General features: G+C 37.4%; 1 protein-coding gene across 2 annotated transcripts; it reads right to left on the bottom strand.

Moving 5' to 3' along the window:
* Window positions 1–1626: 1626 nt before the first annotated feature.
* LOC102227857 (pituitary adenylate cyclase-activating polypeptide type I receptor) lies at window positions 1627–25168 on the bottom strand. 2 transcript variants are annotated; one of them, XM_005802308.2, is made up of 14 exons: window positions 24854–25168; window positions 12249–12382; window positions 9639–9735; window positions 8817–8930; window positions 8434–8537; window positions 8250–8347; window positions 7025–7157; window positions 6782–6935; window positions 6640–6700; window positions 6490–6559; window positions 5765–5856; window positions 5470–5599; window positions 4917–4958; window positions 1627–3639 (listed from the first exon to the last, which is right to left on the bottom strand). In XM_005802308.2, exons 2-14 carry the CDS (start codon window positions 12303–12305, stop codon window positions 3268–3270), a joined length of 1524 nt encoding a protein of 507 aa, XP_005802365.1. In that variant the 5' UTR covers window positions 12306–12382; window positions 24854–25168; the 3' UTR covers window positions 1627–3267. The 2 variants fall into 2 exon arrangements, with proteins under 2 accessions (XP_005802365.1, XP_005802366.1); XM_005802309.2 differs by having other exon boundaries at window positions 3345–3626; window positions 24854–25167.
* Between the last annotated feature and the right edge of the window lie 469 nt (window positions 25169–25637).

The raw sequence follows: 25637 nt of genomic DNA, 5'->3' as shown, positions 1-25637 counted from the left end.
GGAAATAAAGCAGTTGAGATTGTCTTTAATGTTTGTGATGGATGAGCCAGAGCAGAGATGATGTGTGATTGTCCAGCCCTTTCCCCAGATTGAACAGGGCCCTCTTATGGCTGCAGCTGGATCTGTGCTGCTATTACTGCAGCTCAGGGTGAACGCACAGCACAGCAGGACGGTACAGTTTCTGATCAGCCCTTCCCTCAGTGCATGAGTGAGACGCGTGTGGGAGTTACACTGATAAGTGCTCAAAGTTGAATGTCTGGAATAGTCATTTCTGTGTAAGAAGGAATGGTTAAGAGATGTGATGAAGCTTAAATACATCAATTTTGGTCCATTTTGTCATTTTTAGGCTCCAAAGGAAAATGCCGTTTAGTCTGAAAATGAACCAAATTATGTATAATGAATACATAAAACAATACAATAATGTCATTATCTGGCATAAATAAATAATCAGTATTTAATGAAAATGTCACAATCTACATATTTTTAAAAATATCTGCAGTCCATTACAGCTCCTGAAAAGCATAAAACTTCACTGAAATGTGTACATATGATGTAGGGAACAGTGTGCTTGTGTAATTGTAAGACAAAACACTGTTTTAGTGAAAACAATTAAATAGTCATATTTTTAACTCGTCCTTGAAAATGATTAAAGTACTCTCAGGGCTTCCATGTTTTAAGTACAAGATTTTTTCCACAAGCAAGGAAAAACTGTGCATTAACCCCTTGTTTTACTTTGCATTTTTGTTTTTAAAAGCTAACTATTAAACAGAAGTCAGAATACTGGTTTTGTGCTTGAAGGCACTTCTGGAGACACAAAGCAGTGTGGAGCGTTGAGATTCAGTGGACAGAAGGACACATCTGCAAAAATAACCTCTCCAAAGCAAAAACTCAGCGAGTAATCAAATAAGTCATATTTGGAATGACAGGAATACAACGCATTAACATAAAAATCTTCTTCTGGCATCACTGTAAAATTAAAGTACACCCTCTTTCATTTTGGAGGGTTTTATGTGTCAGGCAACAATAAACATGAAGTTTTTTTTTAACCAGGTAGTAAAAAGTATTTTTGATCTAACATCAGGTGTCCAGAACACAACATATTTACCTTATAGTTATTTCTCAAAGATGGAAAAATCAAGTAGACTCTTTCAGTTTGACTATGACATAAGGTGGAATGTAGAAGCCAGGTTCTGGTATTAAATGATCTGATCAAATAAACAAGTGTGGCCACCTCGTTGAAAGTAGGATCTTTTCAGTTTGCTGGTGAACATTTAACAGATGAAAAGTCATCAGCAATAACCTTGGAGAAACATTTGTTGTGGTCCATCCATCTGGAAAAGACCAATAGGGTCATTTACAAAGTAATCAGATTAAAGGACTGAATAGATGTGGCTTGTGTGAAGAGAGTTCAAGGAAAAAACATGGCAGGTCAATTTAGTTTTGCAAAGCAGCAGATGAACTGTCACGTACGGTAGTGTTAGGTATGAAGTTTTAAAGGATGATGATAAACACAGCAGCCAATCTACAATGACTGGAAAAGCAAAAAAAATGAAGGTGTTTAATGTCCTAGTCAAAGTCTAGACATTAATCTGATTGAAAGTCTGTGAAAAAAGAAATATCTGCAAATGTTGATGGATTTAAAAATGGTTGGAAAGAAGAGTGGCAAAAAAATCTGAACTGTGTGAAAGGCTGATCCAGTCGAACAAGAAAATGACTGTTGAGAGCTTCTGCTACTAAAATCTGTCCCACAAGTAGCCGATTTACAGTATGTGATGTATTTAGGTTTTCATACACATCTTCATTTTTGCTTCATCTTCATTTCCTAAGTATTGACTGTGTGGACTTGGTTATGCTTTTCTGACACTTGAAGGTAGATCTAAATTATTTTACAACCTGGTAAAAGCCTGATCATTTTATCATTGTGATATGTAAACAGTTAAAACAGGGTGTACTTTTTTTTAAAACCATACTTTATATAATCCTTCCTCTTGGGTTCTCAAGCAACAAGACACCAAATACCTCAAAAACAGAAACTGGAAAGTGATTGAGGTTTCTGAGGATGTAGACCTTTCATTGAAGACCTTTACATTATCTCTGCTAAAGAGACAGTAGATGTGACAGAATAATTAATATTACAATGCTCTGTCTCCACAGCAGCCCATTCAACACTAAAATAAACCTTGCATCCAGTTAAAGCACTGACTTCTCAGAAAAGAGAGAGAGAGAGAAAGACAAAAACAACTGCATAACAACAGTTACTTCAACTTCATGCAAGTGTATGAACTCACAATGTTGTCATTGACATTTTTTGTACTGGTGGCTGTCCTCTGAGCAGCGCTGAAGTTTTGAAAAGAGGTGTTTGTGGTCGTATTAAACAAACCTCAGCGTGTCTCAAACATTAAAATCAGAATCAAAACCCTGCGTCTGTTTTGGCTTTTCACATAACGGTAGAAAACATTCCTTTCCGAAAACCACCGGCTATTTTTCTTCCTGACATTCTTCTGTCTGCTTGGATTCATCACAAATGTTCGCTATAGAGCAGTCACAGCTTGACAGTAAGGAATAATATTAATAAATCATTTATAGTCACTTTATATCATATTGCCTGCAGATGTTTGTCTAAATAATTATGTTGTAGGTAAAACCAGACACAAACACCAGCAGGTACTCTCTGGTTCTTTGTCCTTTAAAAGGTCACTACATGAACTTAGTCTCGCAGCTTTATAGACACCAGTGTTGGAAATCGGTGCAAGACAGGCAGATTTATCCTGAATGTCGGCGTGGAATTTGGAGTAAGCTCTTTAAGCCACAGTTACATTTCGCTTGATGCAACACAGATTATTGTTTTTACTCTCCACTAACGTTTCAGTCATCTTTGCGACAGGATTAATTCGATTCAAAATGTACAAGATATGCTGACAGTCACAACAACAGCTCCTGCAAAGCCACTGAAGCTGTCACGCAAGTTTTTTTTCAGAGTAAATAAAACCCAATGTAAAATGAAAAGTCTTCTAATGTATTTACAGCTCTGTGATTAGTGTCATTTTGCAGCTACGAGCTAAACAGGAATGCTGAGGAACATTTGGACGGACTGGAATCAACAGTTTGAGGACGTCCCTAATTAACGGACTGGTCCCGTCACGTTGCTCAGCAGCACCAGACAACTTTTAAAACTATCACAACACGTAGAGACAGATGACGATACTTCTTAAGGTTTCAGCCAGGAAACAGCAGAGTGCAGTGAGTCCTTATTTGGCACATTCAGGTTCACACAAGAGGCTGTTTGGGGTCGCTGGAGTTCAGCTGTGTCTCCATGGTGGATTCATCAGGGTCTGTGTTGAAGAACGGGTCGGTGAGGTTGGTCATTGGGACGATGGTGGGTGGGTTGGGGTCGGCGGCGGCGGCAGGTCCAGCAGAGACATCCCCACAGGGGCCACTCAGGTGGCCGGGGTCTCGGCCTGCAGGCTGGACATTCGGATCTGCGAGCTGCTCTTGCTGAGGATGGACAGCTGCGTCCCCCCGTTCACCCCACTGCTCGCCAGCGAAGGATGCCGGTGCTTCAGGTCCACAGCAAAGTACCTGTTCACCGTCCAGCTGCGCCATTTCCTCTTGATCTCCGATTGCACCTTGAGGGATATACTTCACAAGGTCATTATTAATGGACCGCGCTGGATAGAGACGAGCTCGCTGCCCTTCACTCTCTACAACTGACCTAAAGTAATCTGTGCTGAATCAAAATCAGCTGGAAAAAAAGCTCCAAAAGGATCTGCATGTCAAAAGGATAAGCTAAAAAGCATAAAAACTAAAGGAAAACATTGAATAAAGCATATAATTTCTACCAAAAGACTAGGAGATAAAATACATTTAAAAGATATTTTTCTTAACATTTTCTTAATGAGTCGTCAGGTTCAGTATGCTACATTAAAAAAATTTACATTTTAAAAACTTAACTATGAAAAAGCACGTAATCAATTATTGCAATTGTTTATTAACAAAAAACTGACTAACAGAAAATAAAGAATCAAGAATAAATACAGACATTTAAAAACTCCATCGAGAAAACAAAACTTTGCTCGCTTTGAGTGAATTTTGATCTAGAAAATATGACATTACTTAGTATTTCAATTACAATATATGGCTTTAAAAGTCAAACTTTTCACTGTTAAAAGTTTGACTATTTTTTGTTATTTTTATTTCATATACAACTTTTAATTAATCAACTGAGATATTTTATTTTTTATTATTTTATGTTGTTTATTTAAAGGTTTTTGATTCTTTTTTTAATTATTCTATTTTTATTGTATTTTCTACATTTTAGATATCAATTTCTCTGTATTGTATTCTTTCTCTCCATCATTATCTATTTTCTTTCAAAAAAATATTTTCTTATCCACCATACTTCTGTGTTACAATTATTATTACTCATCAATTTTTTTTTAATTCACAATGTTTTTTATTTCATTTCGATCGCCTTTTTGTTTTTACACACACATGTAAAAAAAAAAACACCAATTTAATATAATGGGTAAATTTGAAAAATTATTCTTGTTATTATTAACATATCAATTAATGCTACAAACTTAGCTTAGATTTTCTTTTAATTTTTGTTATGTAACTGCAAATGAAATACCTCTAAAACGTTTTTGCGTTAGCATCGTGAGGTCATTCTTTCTGTCTAATGATGAGCAGCTGATTGCAGATTTTAGAGCAACTACACCATTGAAAAGGATATTTTTTTAACAATAAATTATTAAGTAAAAATAAATTCAAGGAGTAAAATCATTAAAAAAAATGCAACCAGTCAATTTAGGTTTTGTAAGTTAAATATCTGGAATACGGAGCAAATTGTTTCTTGAATCTTGCATTGATACACTTTCTTGAATGAGATGATTTGAAATGTTTAAGTTGAGACTTACCTCTCCATTCAGGAAGCAGTAGAGAACAGCCACCACAAATCCCTGGAGGAAAATAAAACACAACTGAACATTGAACCACATCTGCTGCAAAACAAGCCTCTGCGTTTCAGCCATTAAATCAAATTTGGATTTTTGTAAGTTTTTCGATTAAACTTTAAGCTACTGCAATAAAAGTTGCAACACAAATGTCTTAGCAATATGCAGAACAATGTAAGTTTATTCTAAAAGGAGATGCAAACATATAATATGCCAGATTGTACCATTGTTACATAGTGTGATTAATTTAGAAAGCCACCTTACTGACCTGCAAAAACGGTTAGGATTTGTAAAACCGTGTATTCCAACAGACATTAAATAATTATTCAGAAGTGAATGTGTATTTATTCTCTCTGTCAGTAGGGAGAAACCAAGGTAAACGCTTTTAAATGTTTCGATCAAATTAGTCCAAATTTGTAGATTCAGTCTGACACAGGTTCAAGTCACACATTTCTCTATGTAAAAGCTCTATGAGTAAATAAGCTGAACAGGTTATTTAGGAAGTGGACGGAGTCACCTGAAAGGATCCCAGACCGAGCTCAAAGACAAGACGTTCCCTCTTGCTGACGTTTTCCGGGGAGAAAGCGAACACAGTGTAGTGGATCCCAAACAGTGGGATCAGCAGCAGAGTAGAACGGGCCAGTCTCCTGCAACACAGCCAATATTTGAGTAATTTAGCCATTGTTATATTACGATTGTTAATAGCAAACCTAAGCACACTTATAGTAGTCAAAGTACTGATAACGCTTCACTTGTTATTAGTCTTAAATGTTTTTAATACAGACATACAATGTTAAATAAGATTTACTCACAGGTAAATACTGGACTCATTCCCACCGATGTCTGGGGACTGCAGCTTCTGAACGAGGATGACGATGATACCAATGAAGAGTACAAAATTTATCTGCAAACACATGCACACACACACAGGAAAATGTCACTAATCTGTGTCAGTAATAGAAAAACTGTGGCAGTATTTCCCTTACAGTTATTTGACCTAACTGTGTAAAGCATCCAACAATAGAAAATATTTTATCAAAGTAGTTTCACCAGCAACTTGAACCCATTTCCTTTTTCCAGATTTTTACTTTAGATATTCTAAAACAAATACATTTTATTTTCTTTCATTTACACAAAACCACCAAACATGACATTTGAAATATTTTTTTGTTAATTTTTACAGCATGTAAACATTTAAACATCATATGTACACATCTATTCCTATTCCACTCAAAACAGCTCCGGTGCTTCTGCTTTCCACCAATCATCCTTGAAAACCTTCAACAACTTGATTTTGCTCAACTTGGGTAAATTCAACTGATTAGACACTATTTTGAATGTTGCATATACACTACACCACCATTCAGGCATTTGTGGATATTAGTCCTTAAAGACACAAGAAAACCTCCTTTAATTTAAAAAAAGTTGTACTAAAACTGGCTTTGGAAGAAATCTGTAATGGAGCAAAATGTGGAAACCGTAAAACGGTATATATTATCAAGACAATGTACGTAGTGTTTTTATCATTGTTTCTCACCATAATTGAAGCCAGAACAGGTCCCTTTATCACCCACCAGATGGCAGCGTTGTCATTCATGTCCCAACACCTGAGAGAGCAAAAAATATTCACAACATGCACACACAAACCTCAGCACAAGATTTCTTTCATCAATTATTTAGAACCAACCCTATGTCATCATAGTGCAGCCTCAGGACCGCCCAGATGGTCACACACACTGTTGGCGTTCCTGTTGAAAATCACAAACACTGATGTAATCAATGCACCAAATGTTTGACCACCTCATTCAGACTAGGTTTAAATATCTCACCCCAGCCGATGACAATGTACCAGTAGAAGTATCTCTTCTCAGGGAAGAAAGTCTCCACCAGTAAAGTGAAGAGGTACAGACCCTCGATGAAGAGCCAGAAGTAGTTGGAGAGGACGCAGTAGTGGAAGAATATCATCACAGCTCGACACTCCAGCTTCAGGTACGATGGAAAGCAGAGTTAAGAATCACCAAGAGAAAGAAAAGACCTGTGTGTGAATGTGTGTGTGTGTTTATGTAACTTACAGTATGTATGAAGCAGTGGTCACTGTCTTCCTCTGCATAAAGCACACTGTCTTTGATGAAGACAGAAATTGCTCTCAGGATAAACGACACGAAAAGGTTCATGTGGATGAAGTTCCTGGTGCAGTGGAGCTTCCTGTGAGGAAACCAAAGAAGAGCTTTGCATGCTGAAGATGATCATATTCAAATATTTATTTGGTCTGCTGATAAACATTATCAACTAGTAGTAAAAAGAAACATAAATGCAATGGATCAGAAAAAGCTTATATTGGGACTTAGTTCACAAACATAAACAGATCTCTGTTTTAGAATGTTGTGATTTTTTTTTACACTTTTGAAAATTTGCTCCCTTGTATAAAGTATTCATAGCATACAAACCTTTTCACATTACCACCAAAAACCATAGTGTATTTTAGTTCTATATCAAAGACCAACACAAAATGATACATAATCAAGTGGAAATATATATATACTGTATATATGATTTTTTTGAGCCAAAATGCTAATGAACTCATTTGCATGACTGACATTTGGGAAACTGGTTTCCAACAACTTGTTCATCACCTGAATCCATTCATCTTAATGGATGTTAGCATATCTACTGGTTTGCTATACCAGATGATGTTTCTTTTTATCTAAATGGCAAATAATCTTCCACTCATTGGTTTTGCAGTAATTGTAACATTATAATCAGAATTTTGGCAGCATTTTCATTTTGCTGGGCAGCGTTCAGCACACTGGGCAGCTGCTTCCTCACAAGGGCCACAAAAATCCTGCGGGACCACACACATCCCCGAATAACTGAACCACCTCTTCATCACACTCCCCTCAGGCAGATTCAGACCCTAAACATCCATACAGACAGTTTGTGAAACTGCCCCCCCCCCCGAGCCTTGAACACTCTGCAGTCACACCAACACGGATGATCGCACAGAATCAAATTTGACCTTAGACTCCTTAAAATGTGATTCTTGCTACCTTCAAGCAGCTACTGGATCTCTCCAATGACAAAAAAACACATCTAGGTATCAAGTATTGTCCTTGTTATCTTTCTTTTTGACTTTTGATTAGATGAATGATTTTTAGTAGCTTTATTTCTTCTGACTTTCAATCAGATTTTTTTAAGCTTTAGTCACATTAAACTATTTAAGTATTACTTTATGTTTTTATCTGTAAGAAATGTGCAACACATCAATAACACATTTTTTCCTTCCTCTGAAAGTCTCACCTGAATCTGCACAGGATGACCATAGCTGTGGTGAGGGACACCAGAGAGGTGCTGTAGCCCACTGTGTACAGAGCCTTCACTGACACATAATACATATCCTGAAAAAAAAACATGAATACAATAAGAACTGAGTACAGAGGCTGCAATATGAAGATCTGAACCTGACAGCCGGTGATAAACTCACAGGGTGGCTGCTGTTTCCTTCCTCATACAGGCAGGCTTCGATATAATGAGGAAAGAGCTCTGACCAGCCAAACTCTGTGCAGTTACGACTCACCTTCCCCAATTCTGTTGGCACAGAAAAAAAGAAAGTATATACAAAAAATCAATTGATCATGCATAAATGTGAAAAGTTTTGAATGAATCAGTAAAAAACTCATTACATCCAAATAGGAAAAATAAACAAATGAAAGGGAGATAAAACAACATATCCAAACGTTACAAAGAAACTGATCCTGTTCAATGTTTTGAATAATGTTTTGAAATGTAAATACTTGAAACAAAGGCTTTTTTGCTAGAATGTGTAAATAGAGCTTCTAGTAAATATAATAATATGATAGGACTCACCGTAGTCTTCCTCACTCATGAACTGAGAGAAGAGTTCTGGACAGTTCATCTGGATCACCTCTCCGACCTTGGCCGGCTGCCAACATGTAAGATTGTCCCAGAACCACGGACAGTCTGAGGACACAGTGTGAACACAAACACCTCGTTTTAGCTTTAAAAGGCCATTGCACATTCACAAAAACATCAAAATATCACTTTATAAGATCAGCGCTCAGTTGGTTGGCTTCAGTAAATTGCAGAATCACACATATATTTTTCCTTATGAAATAAGAGATGTTTTCTACTAAACTAAATAACAGAAATGCTTTAAAATAAGTTATCTGGATCACTGGTATCTTAAAACATCTTGGCACATCTTTAAGTGCCAAGATGTTTTAAGCATGTCCCAGATTCAAAAACAAATGGTTTAACCAGTAATCTCCCCCTCATCCAACTCGTTTACTGCCAGAGAGATGCCCATCAGTCACTAATCCGATTGAATTTTCATCATGATCATGAGAAAACTTTAAAGTCCCAAAACCATCAAGATCTCTGTATAAAAACTGGAGACAGACTGAAAAAAAAAAGATTTCTCTTTGTTTTTATGCAGCTAATAAGGCAGATTTACACACACAGAGGAGCACAGAGAAGCCTTTTATCATCTCCCTGCAGACAAAGCAGGTCAGAGTTAACCACAGCTGGTAGAACTATCTACTACTCATTAGTATGACGACCCTCAAGATGTTCTAATTATTAATCTCAGTGTTACTTTATTTTAATTAGTTCCTCATTGAAAACTGTTAAAAGAACAATTACTATGTCGGTAAGGAATTAAAAACCTACCAAATTCTGAGTCTGAATCTTCCAGAGCCATCATCTCCATACATTTCTCCTGCTCCCTCTTGATGACGCAGTTAGAGGGGACCTGTTGCCTCGAACCCTGGAAAATAAAATAATAAAAACCCACACACAAATAGCAGAGGTCATCGCTCGGGGAACTGTTTAAGCACAGTTAAACAAATCATTGCACAGCGGCTGGCAGCCATCCCAATGCGAATTGACCCTGGAATAACCGCATTAGTCTGGTGAAAACAAAGGCTTTCAGGCATGCACTTTTCTCATACTGGTCCAGGCCAGAACTTATTCCTAAAACACTCAGACACGGACAGAAAGAGGTGTTTGCTGCAGTGACGTCTTCACAATAGGGGACAGAGATCATAAAGGAGGTCACAGTTCTGAGATACGACCACAGAGATGGAGGTCAAGTCCACGTACACCATTTTTACAGCTCCTCTGAGTGGTGACGGCAGGAGTGAGGCAGGCTCAACGAGATATTTAATTGGTCTTTTTATGTGAATTTTGTGTCTCAGTGCAGGCGCCGGGCAGGAAGACGTCACATCAAAGCTAAAGGGTGCGTCAGGAGAGCATTTAAACATTGAGTTTTAGCAGCGAAAAGAGATCAAGTCAAGTCAAAGCTTATTTATAGAGCAATTTAAAAACAATTGAATTTCACCAAAGTGCTGAACAAGTCAAACGTGGTTATGAACAGAACAGCAAATTGACTCAAGCACACTGACATATTAATGCACACAATAAAAACAATGTAAATATGGTGAGCTTAATATGAAAAAAAGAGAAGCATAAAATACAGAACCTCTACATAGATAAAAAGTATATAAATAAAGACATTAATTGTGTGAATCATGTTGAGACATTGGCAAAGGTTGTGAATACTTAGTCTTCTATTTTTATTAAATTTGCAAAAATCTCAAAATGTTTTTTTTTTATAAGGGGGTATTAGTGTGTAGAACTTCAAGGGAAGAGATTATTTTCTGTAATTAACTGTAATTAATAAATCTTTTGGACAAAAACCTGTAAAATGATGTCTGCTCACTTAAATTTAGCCTTATTTTACTGCCAGGTGTGAAGACTCATGCTCAGAGCTGTCCACTTGAAACTGAATCCTCCAACAGCAAAATCTAAACAAGGTCTTTTAGTGAAGTTACTGTATATGTAGTGTTGAGAAACTCTAAGAAACCCCAGCTACACATTTAGAAACTGATTCATCCCAATGAAGACAAAGGGCTTGTAATATCTTCCTTCCATAATAATAATACACAAATGAAGCACAATTATTGAAAATGTTCATGACCGATCAGGAATGTTGAACTTTTAACAGTTAACAACCCAGAATAACGCTGAACAAACACTGAATAAATGATGAGAGAAGATCTTTATCCATTGTTCCTGCCACATGCTGATCAATGAATTATTGATGCAGACACTCCATATGGTTACTTTAAGTGTGTGAAAATCAATCCTTGTTTACTGAATTTATTCAGATGATGTCAACACCTGCAGCTGACTCGGTTGGTTTACTTTATTTTCTTACACTTAAACTGATAATTCAAACATCTGTCTGCATCATCCCAATAACTCCCATTAGAATACAGGGAATTAGCATTAATTCCCTGTATTAATGCTCAATGTTACTATCCACTGAAGTTAGTTTGTATCACCATAAACTAAGTAGGTGCTGACCACAAAAGAAGTCCTTGCTCTGAAATTAACAAATTGACCATGACTGAAATGTGTTGTTTCATTCACGCTTGAGGATTCATGTAGGGATTTGTTCATCACATGAACAAATCCTGTGAGGAGCTAGACATTTCATTCTTCGAGAGAGGAATTTTGTGGCTAGGCAAGAACAATTTTGAACCATTTGGCCACAATGACCATGTCTGTAGGAGTCACAGGGAGGCTTTCAGTCCAGAGATGGTAGCATCATGATGCATAAATGCCTTAGCACCAGTGGTTCTGCTGCCTCACACAATGGAATAATAACAAACAGGATTATTTCAAACACACCTCAAATTATTTACCAGATGGTTCAAACTTGTACACAGTTGGGTTGGATTGGTTTGAGCAATACAATGATCCCAAATATAAATATTAAAACATTTTTTGCAATAAATTGAACAGGCTAGAATTTAGGCTAATGAAATTAGCCTCTGTATTGAACATTTATGGACTGGGCATAAAAGATGAGTCTGTTTCAAAAATAGGATCTAGCCATATTGCCTAGAGGAAAGATCACATTTCCATTCATAACCATTTCATTAGAGAAAATTCACAACATTTCATACCTTGTCCACCCAATTCTTGGTCTATATTGAATCCACTTTTTAAAAAAAAAAAGTTAAAACAAATAATTCATTTTTAAATTAATTGTATTGTTTAAAAAGAATTACACGAGTTCAAATCAGAAAAAGCTTTTTCTATGTTCTGCTGTGAACATAAACAGAGTGAAGCCCTGTTTTGATCCCGCTACGTTGGTAATTTGTGAACTGTCAAACAATCTCAATGAGTGAGATTCAGATCTTAAGCTGGCTTCTGATCCTGATGATTTTATATTGTCAACTGAAGCATGAATCACAAAAATGTAGAACTTACCGAAGGCAAAATTAGAAGAAGGGCGAGGGTTAGAAAGTTGATTTTAACAGCAAACATTTTGTTCTTCGGTTGTTTCCAAGAGTTTCTGCAGCTGCACAGACGCCACACAGCGGGATGCCAGTTCACCTCGGGATCTGAAACCAGAGTGGGAAGGAAAGATGTTACGTCCTTTCTCATCACATGGCCCTTTTGCACTGCAACAACCTTCAAGCTGTATTTTAAAAGTGCACAACTGAATAAAAAATCCAGTTCAGAGTTTTTGCGTTTGAACAAACCTCTATTAAACTAAGTTCAACTCTGAATCTGTTTCAAGAAAATAATGAATACTAAAAATGAGTGATTGTCTGTTGATGCTTTCTGTGCAGAAATATACACATTAGTTAAACATCCTTATTCAGTTGCAAATTTATTTAGATGCAGATTTTACTAACTCTACAGTGTTATTTCTCTTGAGTTGTAAAATTGCCCTCACTGTATAGGTTCTTATTCTTTTTTTTTTTTTTTTCAGTTTGCTGCTGGTCCACCTGAATGTCCAGATAGTGGGGCAATAAGGCTATTATTGTTGTATTTTATTCATGCTATGCATTCTAACTCTTTCTTTTTAAAAGTTTTCTCACAAAACATGACTCGTCTCCTAATATAAGGTACGGATGGGTTTAGAGCAAAGAAAACAAAGTGTAAAGCCTTTCAAAGACATTTATGCATATTTAAAATAGTTTTGCTACCAAACGACACTGTAAAGCTTTGATTTTGTACATAAAAAATCAAACATATTGTTTATCAATAGGATTAATCAATTATGTAAACTGTACTCTGTTTTTTGTGCAGTTGATGCTTTCTGATGAAAATGGTCCAATTACAAGCTTGTGAATGTGAGTGTTTAATAGGCTTGGGTGCATGCAACATGATGAGTCAAGCCAACAGGGTTTTGCTGAACAAAGCCAAGTAGCAGGACCAGGCGCTCGGGCCTCGTCCCGCAGGGAGATCATGGCAGCTTGGCATTCTTACTCCACCAAACCCTGCCAGCAGCAAGCGTTGTCAATGGCAACGACTGGGAGAGCTGCTGAGTTTGGATCTTAACTTGAGCACGTGGACCTGCAGCCTCCCCCTGCTTCTTCTTCTGCTCAACTGGAAATAGACTCTCTTGGATTTGACTATGTTTCCTTTTACGGGAGCAACAGCAGATATTTCAAATTAAATGTAGACAAAAATTTTGGAGAGAAAACATTAAGCTCAAATTGCTGAAGTTATCTAGCGTTACAGAATGAAGCAACAAGATTACATACAATAAAGATTTACTTAAACAGATGATCACATTTGCATGTAGCATCGCAGACACTGAGTTTTCAAGTATTTCCAAAAAAAAGCTCTCATTCCAAAAGTTTTAGGTTATAATTTAACCAATATCAAATAAAGATGTTCTGTAAATTCTTCACATCTTTATTAGAGACATTAGCAAACAAACAAAATTATGAAGACCAAATAAAAAGAACACCAGAAAAGTCAGTTAACAGTATGTTAACCTTTGAACATTTCATTGTAAAAATCACCATGTGAACAAGTGACCACATAGCACCACTCCAAATCTACCAAGGCATGGCTGTGACATGCTGGGCAAGGAGAAGCTTAATCAAAGGAGGAGCAAAGAGACTGATTGTAAGTCTGGAAGAGTTGCAGAGATCCATAGCTCAGCTGGGAGACTTTGACTTATATACAGTAACAGCTATCAATCATGTACTTTACAAATTTGGCCGCCAGAGTAGAGTAGTAAGAAGAAATTCACGAGAAATATTATTTAAAGTTTGCTGCAACCACAACCTACAAGGAAACAACAACCTGAAAATGGCCTACATGCATAATCCATGTGTGGTGGAAACCTAATTCACATGGTGAAACATGGAAGTTGCAGGATCATTCTGGAGGATTTCCTTTCTTGAGCAAGGTCTTAGACATATAGGCAGAACTTTAATGGAAGGATCTAAAAGCACTTTTTGGATTTTTATTTGTGAAAATTACAAAAAAAAACAGTTTTCTCCTAGTTCCCACTGTGCTTTTTCAAACTTTTTCTAGGCCATAACATAAAAAGGGACTCAAGAGTTTATAGTGGCGATTTTTGAAATTATATTGTCTGTTCCTGCATACTCCAAGACACAAATTACCATATTACTGCCCAAGGCCAATTTGAATATAATATGCTTCACTTAAACTCAAAAAGACACCAACACCATGTTGGAAACAGCTGTGTAAGCAGCTCAACACACTATGTTTAAAGTTGGTCAAAAACGGAAATCAGAATGTGTGGGCCTGTTTTTTGGGGGGAGTTCTGGGTTTTTTTTGTCCGTGACTGTGAGCTCAGCAGCTGCTCACGACCGTCCTCTCTCGAGCTGTAATCAGCGGTTTAATGAGTCTCAGTAGCTTTCATGTTCAACTCAGTCAGCCTGAGTGTGTGTAATGTCTGAAACTCTGTTTAAAAAGTACTTGATTAAAACAACACACAAACAGGCAAGTCCATCTTCCAGATTAATTTCAAGCACATGTTTCACACTGGGTTCCACTTATGTGTGTGAGGAAAGCAGCACCAAAAAGGAGAAGAAAAAAGTTTGAGAATGTGAGTGGATGCCTTAGCCGTGATGAATCCTCTCAGGGAGAGGAGTTATTTCCCTCAGGAATAAACAGGAAACACAGTGATGATCAATCACCTGTATTGCTGCAGCGCTCTCTGCAGAAACGCTTTGAAAATTCTGTGATGAAATGCAGTGTTGGATAGACACGGAAGATGGAAAGGGGAGAGCGGTGTAACCCACTTTGGTTTTAAGTGAGAGAAGTTTTGCCCTTTGGGACACGGTTTTGTCAGGATTTGAAAGCCACCCTGACTTCATCCTCTGAAATTCTTCTCTTTATCTGTCATTGAGAGAACTAAATCGACTCTCTGCTTCAGGATTTATCATCTAATGTGTTAATCCAGCTTCAGACGGTCTAATTCCCTCTGAATATCTCTGCAAGTCACTCAAGTCCATGTCGCTAAATTTAGCTCAAAGAATTATGAGAGGAATTAATACACCAAGACATGACTTGGTTAATTTGTGGGCCGAGAGGAATGGACAGAGGAGGGATATGAAAACTGGCCTGGTTTCTCGCTCCCATTAGGTTCCGTCTTTCCCACAATTCATTTGGGAACTGGGCCGTCACAAGTCTGAGGAGAAAACACTTTGAAGCAAAAAAAAATAAAGGATCCATTAAAATAATATCACATCATCCTGGGAGACACGTAAACAGGCAGTGTCCCAAAACACCAAACCAGTAATTAAATACATTTTGTTAAATAAGTAAAAGATCCCAACCACATTATGACTTTTTGGATTTTACATATTTTACATCAGTAATTTGTCATTGTTTGTTGATTTTTCCAGAGTCCTTCCTTGATTTTATTTTAGAATTTTGGACTAAATCCCAGTTGTTTTGTTTTTGGTAAATATTTTTTTGGGCTCTAGTGATGTGGGAGTTAATCATGCGATCTTAACATTCTGTTTACTGCCCTTGTCCTACGGCTCAAAAATGACCCTCCCTAACAAAAGCCCCAAAGTAAAGCAGCTTACTTGAATTTTAAATCCAAAATCTATTTTGCATAATGAAACAATCTGTTATTAATCAATTCAACTCAATTTAATTCATTTTTATCATGTATTTTTTTGTTACACAACACAAAAAAAACGATCAACAGTATTACACTTTTCTTTTTACGACAAACCAAGTGTCATAAGGTTTCTTTTACACAGTAAAGGTTCATTATTGTAATCATATAAATGTGAAGTAATTACTTCTGAATTAACTATACTGAAAGGGAAAAAAGTCAACAATTGGTAACTTTTTTGTCAACATTTTATTCTTTTATACTGTTCAGGACGTCGATTAAGAAAATACTTCTATCATACAACATCCTTGAACATGAAATGTTGAAGATAAACATAAGAACATCTTCAACATAAGATGTTCAGAATCTTATGTTTAGCATCCTGCAAAATAATTTTGCAGAATGTTAAATAATTTTGCATGATTTATGTTCATCTTGCAGATCAAGATGTTCAAAATCTTATGTTTAACATCCTGCAAAATTATATAAAATATTCAACATCTTGTGTCGGACAGTATGTGTGAACGTACACCCTATGACTTGTTGGATGGTGAAACATCTACTCACGGCTTCAGCAAGGAATCAAGTAGGAGTACTTTGATTTAGGGCACCTTTATATCCTCTATACTGAATTTGTTTTTATTATGTCTGAGGTAGTTTTTTGTTGTGTTTGGGAGCTTGTGTGATGGGAGGAGTTAGCTGTAGGTGTAGGTGCAGGTCAAATACAAGTTCAACTCGTACATCAATCCAGTTGTGGACAACAAGGGTTGTGTTATTGGGATTATATAATTTCATTTTAAAGCTGGTATTCTTAACTCCAATCCTAGCCACTAGCTGCATTACCACTACCAATCTTTACTGATATACTCCTAATGTTGAAAAGATAAAATTTTGCAGTTGCTGTGTTTTTATTAAATACGAATGGAGTTGTGGCAGTGACGGATGTAAACAGTTACATGAAATATATTCATAAATAAGCCTTGGTGCTAGCGATTATCAGTCCTTACAGGAGAATTTTACGTCTTATTCAGGCGTTGGAGCAGCAAGCTCTTTAAAATCTGAAGCGGCCATATATGCAGCGTTTCAAGGAATTGCAGTCTGCAATTTTAAAGAAGAGCTATGGATTCAACGCGTTCAAATGACACAACATTTTATGAACTGTGCAATGCTGTGAGAGTTATCTTGGATCCAGCTGCACGTTATCTGAAACAAACAACAAAACAAATCATCATCCTAAAACTACTTACTATCGTCTTCTTTGTTGTTTCTGCCAGTAGTCACATCTGGCTGATCATGTGACTCATGAAAAAATGTTTTGTGAAATACATCTAAGGGGAAATCTTATTTTTTATTTTTTTTAAATGTGAAGGTTTATTTTTTTTGACATGTTACCATTGAAGGAATTCATTTTTGTTATTTCAATTTGCGCAATTCTGTGGTTAATGGAAACGCAGCTACTGTCTTGCAACTTTTAGACGCATCCCTGCTCCGACACACCTCAACCAAAAAAATAAATAATTTCCTTGGCATGTCAGTAAGTTCTGCAAAGGCCTGGTCAATAAGCATTCATTTGATTCAGTTGTACTGGAGCGTGGATGCAGAATAAAGTTAATTTTCAATTTGTAAAATTTCAGCTTCTGTATTTAGATTTCATTCAGCATCATTAGTGATTAATAGTTATTACAATAGGAGACCGCACCTTGTTAAGAATTAGGGAAAGGGCAACAGTGAAACAGAGACTGTCAGTGAACAGAGGCAGAGGCAACAACCAAAATAAACAAAAGGAAGCGTTACAATTTTTGTTATGGCTGGCGAAGAGATGGAGGCAAAGTATGATACTGTTTGCTTTAAAACTAGTTTTTATGGCTTGAGGTTGAAAGACATCATTAGACCAAAGTATCTAAGGTTTACAAACAGGATATTTATTAAATACACCCAAATGGAGACATACATGCAACTTAAAACTCATTTAATTAATAAACAAGGAAAGTTGTTTTCTATAATTGCTTGACTCTGAGGACCCAAAATGACAATCACCAGAGGAAATGCTTAAGGAGTTTATTAAAAGCAACAATTTTGGTGGGAGTATAGAACTGGCAGAGGAACACTAATTAGCAGCTCAAAAGGATGACGCTGGTGCTCTGATTCAGCTTGTGGAGATCTGAGTGAGGCAACAATAACTTTTGGGGAAAGCCAGCTTGCCAAGTGACATCACAACACATAAAATCCACAAAACTGACAAATCTAATCTAGCAACACAGAGCTCGGTTAGGGGACAGGAAGGGGTTGTTATCAGAAATGCAGATTTTAGGATGATTACAAAGGAAGCAGAAAAAAGGCGAGAGTCAGTGATCAAAATCAGAATGGAAAACCAGGAAGTATATGCCCAGAGAGGCAAGGGGAGAGGTCAAAACCAGTGAACGAAGGATAGACAGAAAATGAGGAATTAAAATAGGCAAGACCACTGGATATACAGTACAGTCATGGCCAAAAGTATTGAGAATGACACAAATATTATATTTTCACATGATCTGCTGCCTTCTGGTTTTCATGTGTGTATGTCAGATGTTGTCATCACATACAGAAATACAATTGCAATCATATTATGAGTAACAAAAACTTTTAATGACAGTTAGAATGAGTTAATGCAGCAAGTCAATATTTGCAGTGTTGACCCCTCTTCGTCAGGACCTCTGCAATTCTCCCTGGCATGCTCTCAATCAATTTCTGGACCAAATCCTGACTGATAGCAGTCCATTCTTGCACAATCAATGCTTGCATTTTGTCAGAATTCCTAGGTTTTCGTTTGTCCACCCGTCTCTTGATGATTGACCACAAGTTTTCAATGGGATTAAGATCAGGAGAGTTTCCAGGCCATGGACCCAAAATCTCTATGTTTTGTTCCCTGAGCCAGTTAGATATCACCTTTGCTTAATGGCAGGGTGCTCCATCATGCTGGAAAAGGCATTGTTCATCACCAAACTGCTCTTGGACGGTTGGGAGAAGTTGCTTTCGGAGGACATTCTGGTACCATTCTTTATTCATGGCTGTGTTTTTAGGTAAGACTGTGAGAGAGTCGACTCCCTTGGCTGAGAAGCAACCCCACACATGAATGGTTTCAGGATGCTTTACAGTTGGCATGAGACAAGACTGGTGGTAGCGCTCACCTCTTCTTCTCCGAACAAGCTGTTTTCCAGATGTCCCAAACAATCGGAATGGGGATTCATCAGAGAAAATGACTTTACCCCAGTCCTCAGCAGGCCACTCCCTGTACCTTTTGCAGAATATCAGTCTGTCCCTGATGTTTTTCCTGGAGAGAAGTGGCTTTGCTGCCCTCCTTGAGACCAGGCCTTGCTCCAAGAGTCTCTGCCTCACAGTGCGTGCAGATGCACTCACACCTGCCTGCTGCCATTCCTGAGCAAGCTCTGCACTGCTGGTAGCCCGATCCCGCAGCTGAAACACTTTTAAGAGACGGTCCTGGCGCTTGCTGGTCTTTCTTGGGCGCCCTGGAGCCTTTTTGGCAACAATGGACCCTCTCTCCTTGAAGTTCTTGATGATGCGATAGATTGTTGACTGAGGTGCAATCTTTCTAGCTGCGATTTTCTTTCCTGTTAGGCCATTTTTGTGCAGTGCAATGATGACTGCACGTGTTTCTTTCGAGGTAACCATGATTCACAGAAGAGAAACAATGATGCCAAGCACCAGCCTCTCTTTAAAGTGTCCAGTGGTGTCATTCTTACTTAATCATGACAGATTGATCTCCAGCCCTGTCCTCATCACCACCCACACCTGTGTTAATGGAGCAATCACTGAAACAATGTTAGCTGGTCCTTTTAAGGCAGGGCTGCAATGAAGTTTAAATGTGTTTTGGGGGATAAAGTTCATTTTCTAGTCAAATATTGACTTTGCAATTAATTGCTGTTACGCTGATCACCCTTTATAACATTCTGGAGTATATGCAAATTGCCGTTATAAAAACTGAAGCAGTAGACTTTGTAAATATTAACATTTGAATCATTCTCAAAACATTTGGCCATGACTGTACTTTCACACACTATGGCTTTCAACATTCTGGCAATGACTAAATGGCACAATGGAGTTTATATTAGAAAAAGAGCAGGTGGAACGCATAGGGTTAATCCAGCGGCAAGTGAGTTGAATACACTACATTGTAAGGAGTCTGTGGCATCGCACGGAAACAAACTGATTATATGTAGTTGATATGAATGAATTTTGATTGCAGATTCGGGACATTAGACATGCATAATCATTATAACCTAAATGTGTGCATTTAGGTTGTATATATATATATATATATATATATATATATATATATATATATATATATATATATATATATATATATATATATATACATATATATACATATATATATATATATATATATATATATATATATATATATATATATATATATATATATATATACATATACATATACATATACATATATATATATATATATATATATATATATATATATATATATATACCTGAACTGAGTACAGACCAAAAGTTTGGACACACAGTTGTGTCCAAACTTTACTGTGTATATATATATATATATATATATATATATATATATATATATATATATATATATATATATATATATATATATATATATATATATATATATATATATATATATATATATATATATATATACAGTTCATACAATCACTTTGCTCTCCTCAAAAGGAGATACTCCCAACAAACAAGGAGCTACGCCACCTCAACTATTAACACATTCTGTGGCCAATTTTATAGTAATTTGTCTCAGTGGTTGTGTGCATTTAGGTTGTATTATTACATAAAAGAGATGTGGCTTCCTGAGACCGATGGAGAACAAGTTTCCTTCTGTTGCAGTGTTTCAGCATCCAAGCATCACCTCTCCACAGATTGTTGTGTTTTAACAGTTTGTGGTTTAAATAATTTGCTCTCAATGGCCACTTTTCAAACTTTGAGCATGTGAATTTTAGAATATTGCTGTTTTTTTTTATTTTATTCAGGACATCCTTAGAGTGATTCACTAAGTGTTCTCTTTCTTTGGGCTGCAAAGACTTTTTACCTTGTCCCATAAACTGATGCTTTGTCCCAGATTTTGACTAGCTCCAGTTTTCAAACCCCAATCCCAGAGGATGCAAAAGTGTTCTAGTATGAGTACTGTCTATGACCTTTGCTCCCTTATATACACACATATTATTACTCTGTTCTGTTTGGAATGATTGGACAGGAAAGTGAAAACAGAAGAGGAATACTATATCAAGCTGCTATCGACAAGGTCAAAGGCACACTTTTAAGGTTTATTTTATATTTTGAAATTGTTTTGAAGTCACATTGTGGTGATTAAATTCCATTTAAATTTGTACAAGCTTAAGAAAGATAAGAATTAAATCCGTTGCCAAGGGAAGCTTGTGTTGTACTGTAATACGAAGCCTCTACCACCCTCTGTAAAAACTTAGCATTTCGCCCATTAAACATACACACCAGGCGCAGGTATCAAGGGCAGTCAGAAACCATCCACGGACATTTGTGTTGAGAGCATGAATAATTCACACTTAAAATATAACACCCAACCAAATCTTGCTTTTATTAGTCCTTTGTGATTGCAATCTTGCAGACACTCATATTGTTATGAGGAATGTTTTTGATATATCATGCAGCTCTACACACAATTTCCTCAAAGAGAAGACATAAAACGTTGCCTTCCATTTAAAAAAATAAGGTTAAAGCTAATTTGACACCAGCATAAACATGTTTGTTTATGTTAGATTTGGACAGGACATGTTCACAGTTTCAACTTAGTTTTCTGAATTAATCAAAGACAATGAAGGATTGGCCAACTGAAAAAAAAAACTTGTTAATGTTTAAAGGAAAAATCTTAATTTTTGGAGGCTGAAGTTTTAAACCCAACACTGAGGTAAATAATTTCTTATTAGAAGCAAAAATCCATATTGGTATTAAAGAACCAGCAGCATTCGTAGGGACAGTATAACTAAAAGTTCCTTCCCAGAATGTCTTTATCCAGAGACACTTCTGATTTTACGCACAGCACACTGGGCAGTAAGACACACTTGTCGCCTGCATGGCTGCACCATAATACTCGACACTGGCAGCATCTTTATAGTCCCAGGTTCCAGTCTGCAGCACAAGTTAAAAATCCACTCTCTTTCAGGCTTATCAATGTAAATTTCTCTAAATATCTGTCATCTCTTTCTACATGGCCACACTCAAACGCTTCAGCTGCATAAAGCAAGTATCTTCATAATTTCCCCATTTGCCAGATGGGTCTAAATGGTTACCACAGCGATCAAATTTAATGTACAGTAAATGTCAGAAAATGAGATATAATGACAAACAAAAATGAGGGTCTCTTCAACCTGTTAAAGATGATCTCATAATAAGAACAAGCAAGCATGAGCACATGGAAAAGGCCCCTGATCTTCACAGCTTTAGGGCCAAATGTTGGATCACTTTCAGAAAAATCATGGTAAAAGCGCTTGCTTTGATTGGTTAGCCACTTAATGGTGACCTTAAAATCAGAGCAACATTTTCACACCCATTTCACTTTCTCACAATTTGCCACATTACAACCACAGATGACAATATATTTCATTATGGTTTATTTAACAAACCAAAATATGATGCATTATTCTGAAGTGGAAAGCAATTGATTTGAGTTTCAAATTTTTCTTTTCCTAAGTAAAATCTGAAAAGTTATTCAAAGATGTATTCTGCCATTTTTAATCTGATACCTCCAAATAAAATCAAGTGCAAGCCATTGCTTTCAAAAGTCATCTAATTAGGAAACAGGGTCTGCGTGTAATTTAATGTCAGCTCTTCTGTATTAGCTAGAGGACACAAGTGGACAACTGGCATCATGAAGACCAAACAACACAGCAGAGAGAAGGATCATAAAGCAAAGTCCCAAGATTTAAACATCTGACAGAGCAAGGTTCCATCACTTAAAAATTAAGAATGGAAAAACCACAAACCTACAAAGTCATGACTTTCAGCATGAACATAAAGTTTGAGTAAAAGAAGCAATAATCAGAACGTTATCCATGACATCAATGGATATTCTGGGGTGATGCAGAGATTAGTTTGTTTGATCTGTGAACTGGACAACTGTGCCCCTGCACAAATCTCATTTTTGTAGGAAGGTGGAAATGACAAAGCAGTTGGTAACAGAGAGTTATAAGAAATCGTTGCAGTTGAGTGATGTAGGGTACACTGCACAGTGAAACATGGTGGAGTTGCACTGTAGTAATGATTTTCTTGAGCGGAGACAAGAACAATACCCAGATAAATTGGAAGATGGATGGATCTGAATACATACAATCCTAGAAGACAATCAGTGTTGAAATGCAGAAGACTTCAGGGTGAAGCAAAGGTTCACCTTTCAGCAAAACAATGGCCCAAATCAACCAGTGCAATAGTTCAGATTAAGCATTTTTCCTCCTGGAAAACAAAAATATTATATGCAGCTGTAAGCACTAAAGCTGCAACCTTATGTGTACACTTTAAAATGAGAGACACCTGTGTTTTTGTTTTTCACTTTACATCAGTGTTGCTATTGATTTCCGGGAAAATGTGTGCAAAGCTCATCAATACGTTCCCTATTTATTTTCAGTCTTGCAACATTAAAGGTATTCTGTCAAGCCAGAGGCAACAATACCCCTTAAAGACGCTCATGCTTTATCTCTTGCAGCTGTTTGCATCAGCATCCACTTATTCTTGATCGCCAGAGACACTGTTTGTTCACATACTGGGTCCGGCATCGTTCTGTCCTACACTCCTTCATTTTCTGTCTCTCTTTTGCTCTGAAAGCCGGCCAACACCAGGCTAATTGGATGATTTAAATGTCAGCCTTTTTCATTCACAGCTGTGTCCTTATTCTCCAAATATTTTAACATCAGTGTCCAAGTTATGCATTTGGATGTATTTCTCTGCCACAATTTGAAAAACAAAAATCTAAACAAGACTCTGTGGTTTCTGGACCCAGATGTGAACAACATATTTAAACAAAGAGGAACTGCACACGCTGTGTTGGCTTTTGGGATAAACAAGTCATCTGTTCGACATTTCTCACAAATGAATCCCTGCTGTTTGTCGTGTTTTGGGTTCGTATTTTGGACATAGGTGAACATGTAGCACCTGTTTGGCACCGAACAAGGATGCAGGGTGGACGTGAAACTCATTCATCACTCTTTATGAATGAGGCTGCAGCTGAACACTCAGTAATGTAAACAAATAGCTCAGCAATGTTTAATTTTTTTTAACTGTGTAACCAAACCAGACGGATGTGGGCTATTACAAGCAAACTGGAATACACCCACACTCTTTCTCTTTTTAACCAAACAGTTAGAGGCGTTAAGGCACTGAAAGAAAGCAGACAGAAGGAAGCAGCAGAGAGGGAGGATATTTCATGTATATCCGCCCATGTTATCCATAAAAAGAGAAAAAGCTGCAACTGGATTTCAATGAAAGCAGTGCAAGGTCACAAACAGCCTCTATATGCAAAGAGCTTTGTTTCATGCAACGGATATAACCAGATATGTATGTGTGAATGTCATTTAGAACAAAATTCCTGCAGGAATCTTGATCTGTAATAATACCTGTATAAAAAGGATAAATACTGCACTGCAATTTTGATGGAGTCTAAATTCCAATCCTGCTATTATTAGTTGCATTGGCTAACCAACTTGACCCAACTGCACCTCCATAATTGCTTTATGATCCCGTGTACAGAGCTCTACCGCGCAAACTGCGCTCAGTATCCAGCCACTGATGGGAAACCTCCTTAGCTGCATGAGCCGACACATGCCGCAAGATCCCAGCAGACCCATTTCCATCAATCCCTTACATGCACCACCTCGTACCCCGCAGAACTGCCGTGTTCAGCTTTATGTGATGCAGCTCTAATTCATCATTTTCTGATGTAGCTTACCATTTTCTCCACATCTTCCCAGTGCAACTCCTGCGCGCTGGTGACGAATCCACCCTCTCCGGGCTGAGACTGAGAAGGATTCCTCGGTGCTTCAGGGCGACACAACTTACGGAGGGAAATAAAAAAAAATATATAAATATTTGTTGCAGGCCGAGTAACAATGCAGCACTATTTTTTAGTCTGTTTCTCCAGCACAGATGTTAAAAAGCAGAATCAGATCTGTGATTATTTGGAGCGATGCCGCTTCGCCCTCCACGCAAGAATGCGCTGCGCATTTCAACTAAGCTCCCCGTCTTCTGCTCTCAGCTTCCCTCTCCCCCTCCCTTCACCCTAACTCACACACAGACACGCATATGTGCGGACAAAGTGAAACACAGAGCAATACTGGGAGATGACGGTATGACTCAAACGGAGCGGGTTCAGCCATTTACTTTTCACCCTATTTGACATAAAAGGGCCATATGGATGCGCGACAAAGTGGAGCAAACGGTCTGCGTGCGTGTGTGTATGTGATCCTGGGGTGACCATGAAGGATCATGCAGTCCAAACAACAGACGCCGGGACCATGGACAGCCATCATAATTATTTTACGGATGCCCAGAAGGGAAAATTCAAAGCAAGGAGAAGACCTGATGTAGAGGGTTGTTGCATTATCTGATCGCAACACAGCACAGCCAGATCCAGCTCAATAAAGTCAAATATAGTGAAAAAGTTCATTATTGTCCTTGGGACAATTCAAAATGAAACTCATATATTACAGTGATTCACTGCAGACAGATAGATG

This window comes from Xiphophorus maculatus, chromosome 9, assembly GCF_002775205.1.
Source record: "Xiphophorus maculatus strain JP 163 A chromosome 9, X_maculatus-5.0-male, whole genome shotgun sequence".
Classification (NCBI taxonomy): domain Eukaryota; kingdom Metazoa; phylum Chordata; class Actinopteri; order Cyprinodontiformes; family Poeciliidae; genus Xiphophorus; species Xiphophorus maculatus.
This window is presented reverse-complemented; position numbering and strand designations above follow the sequence as displayed.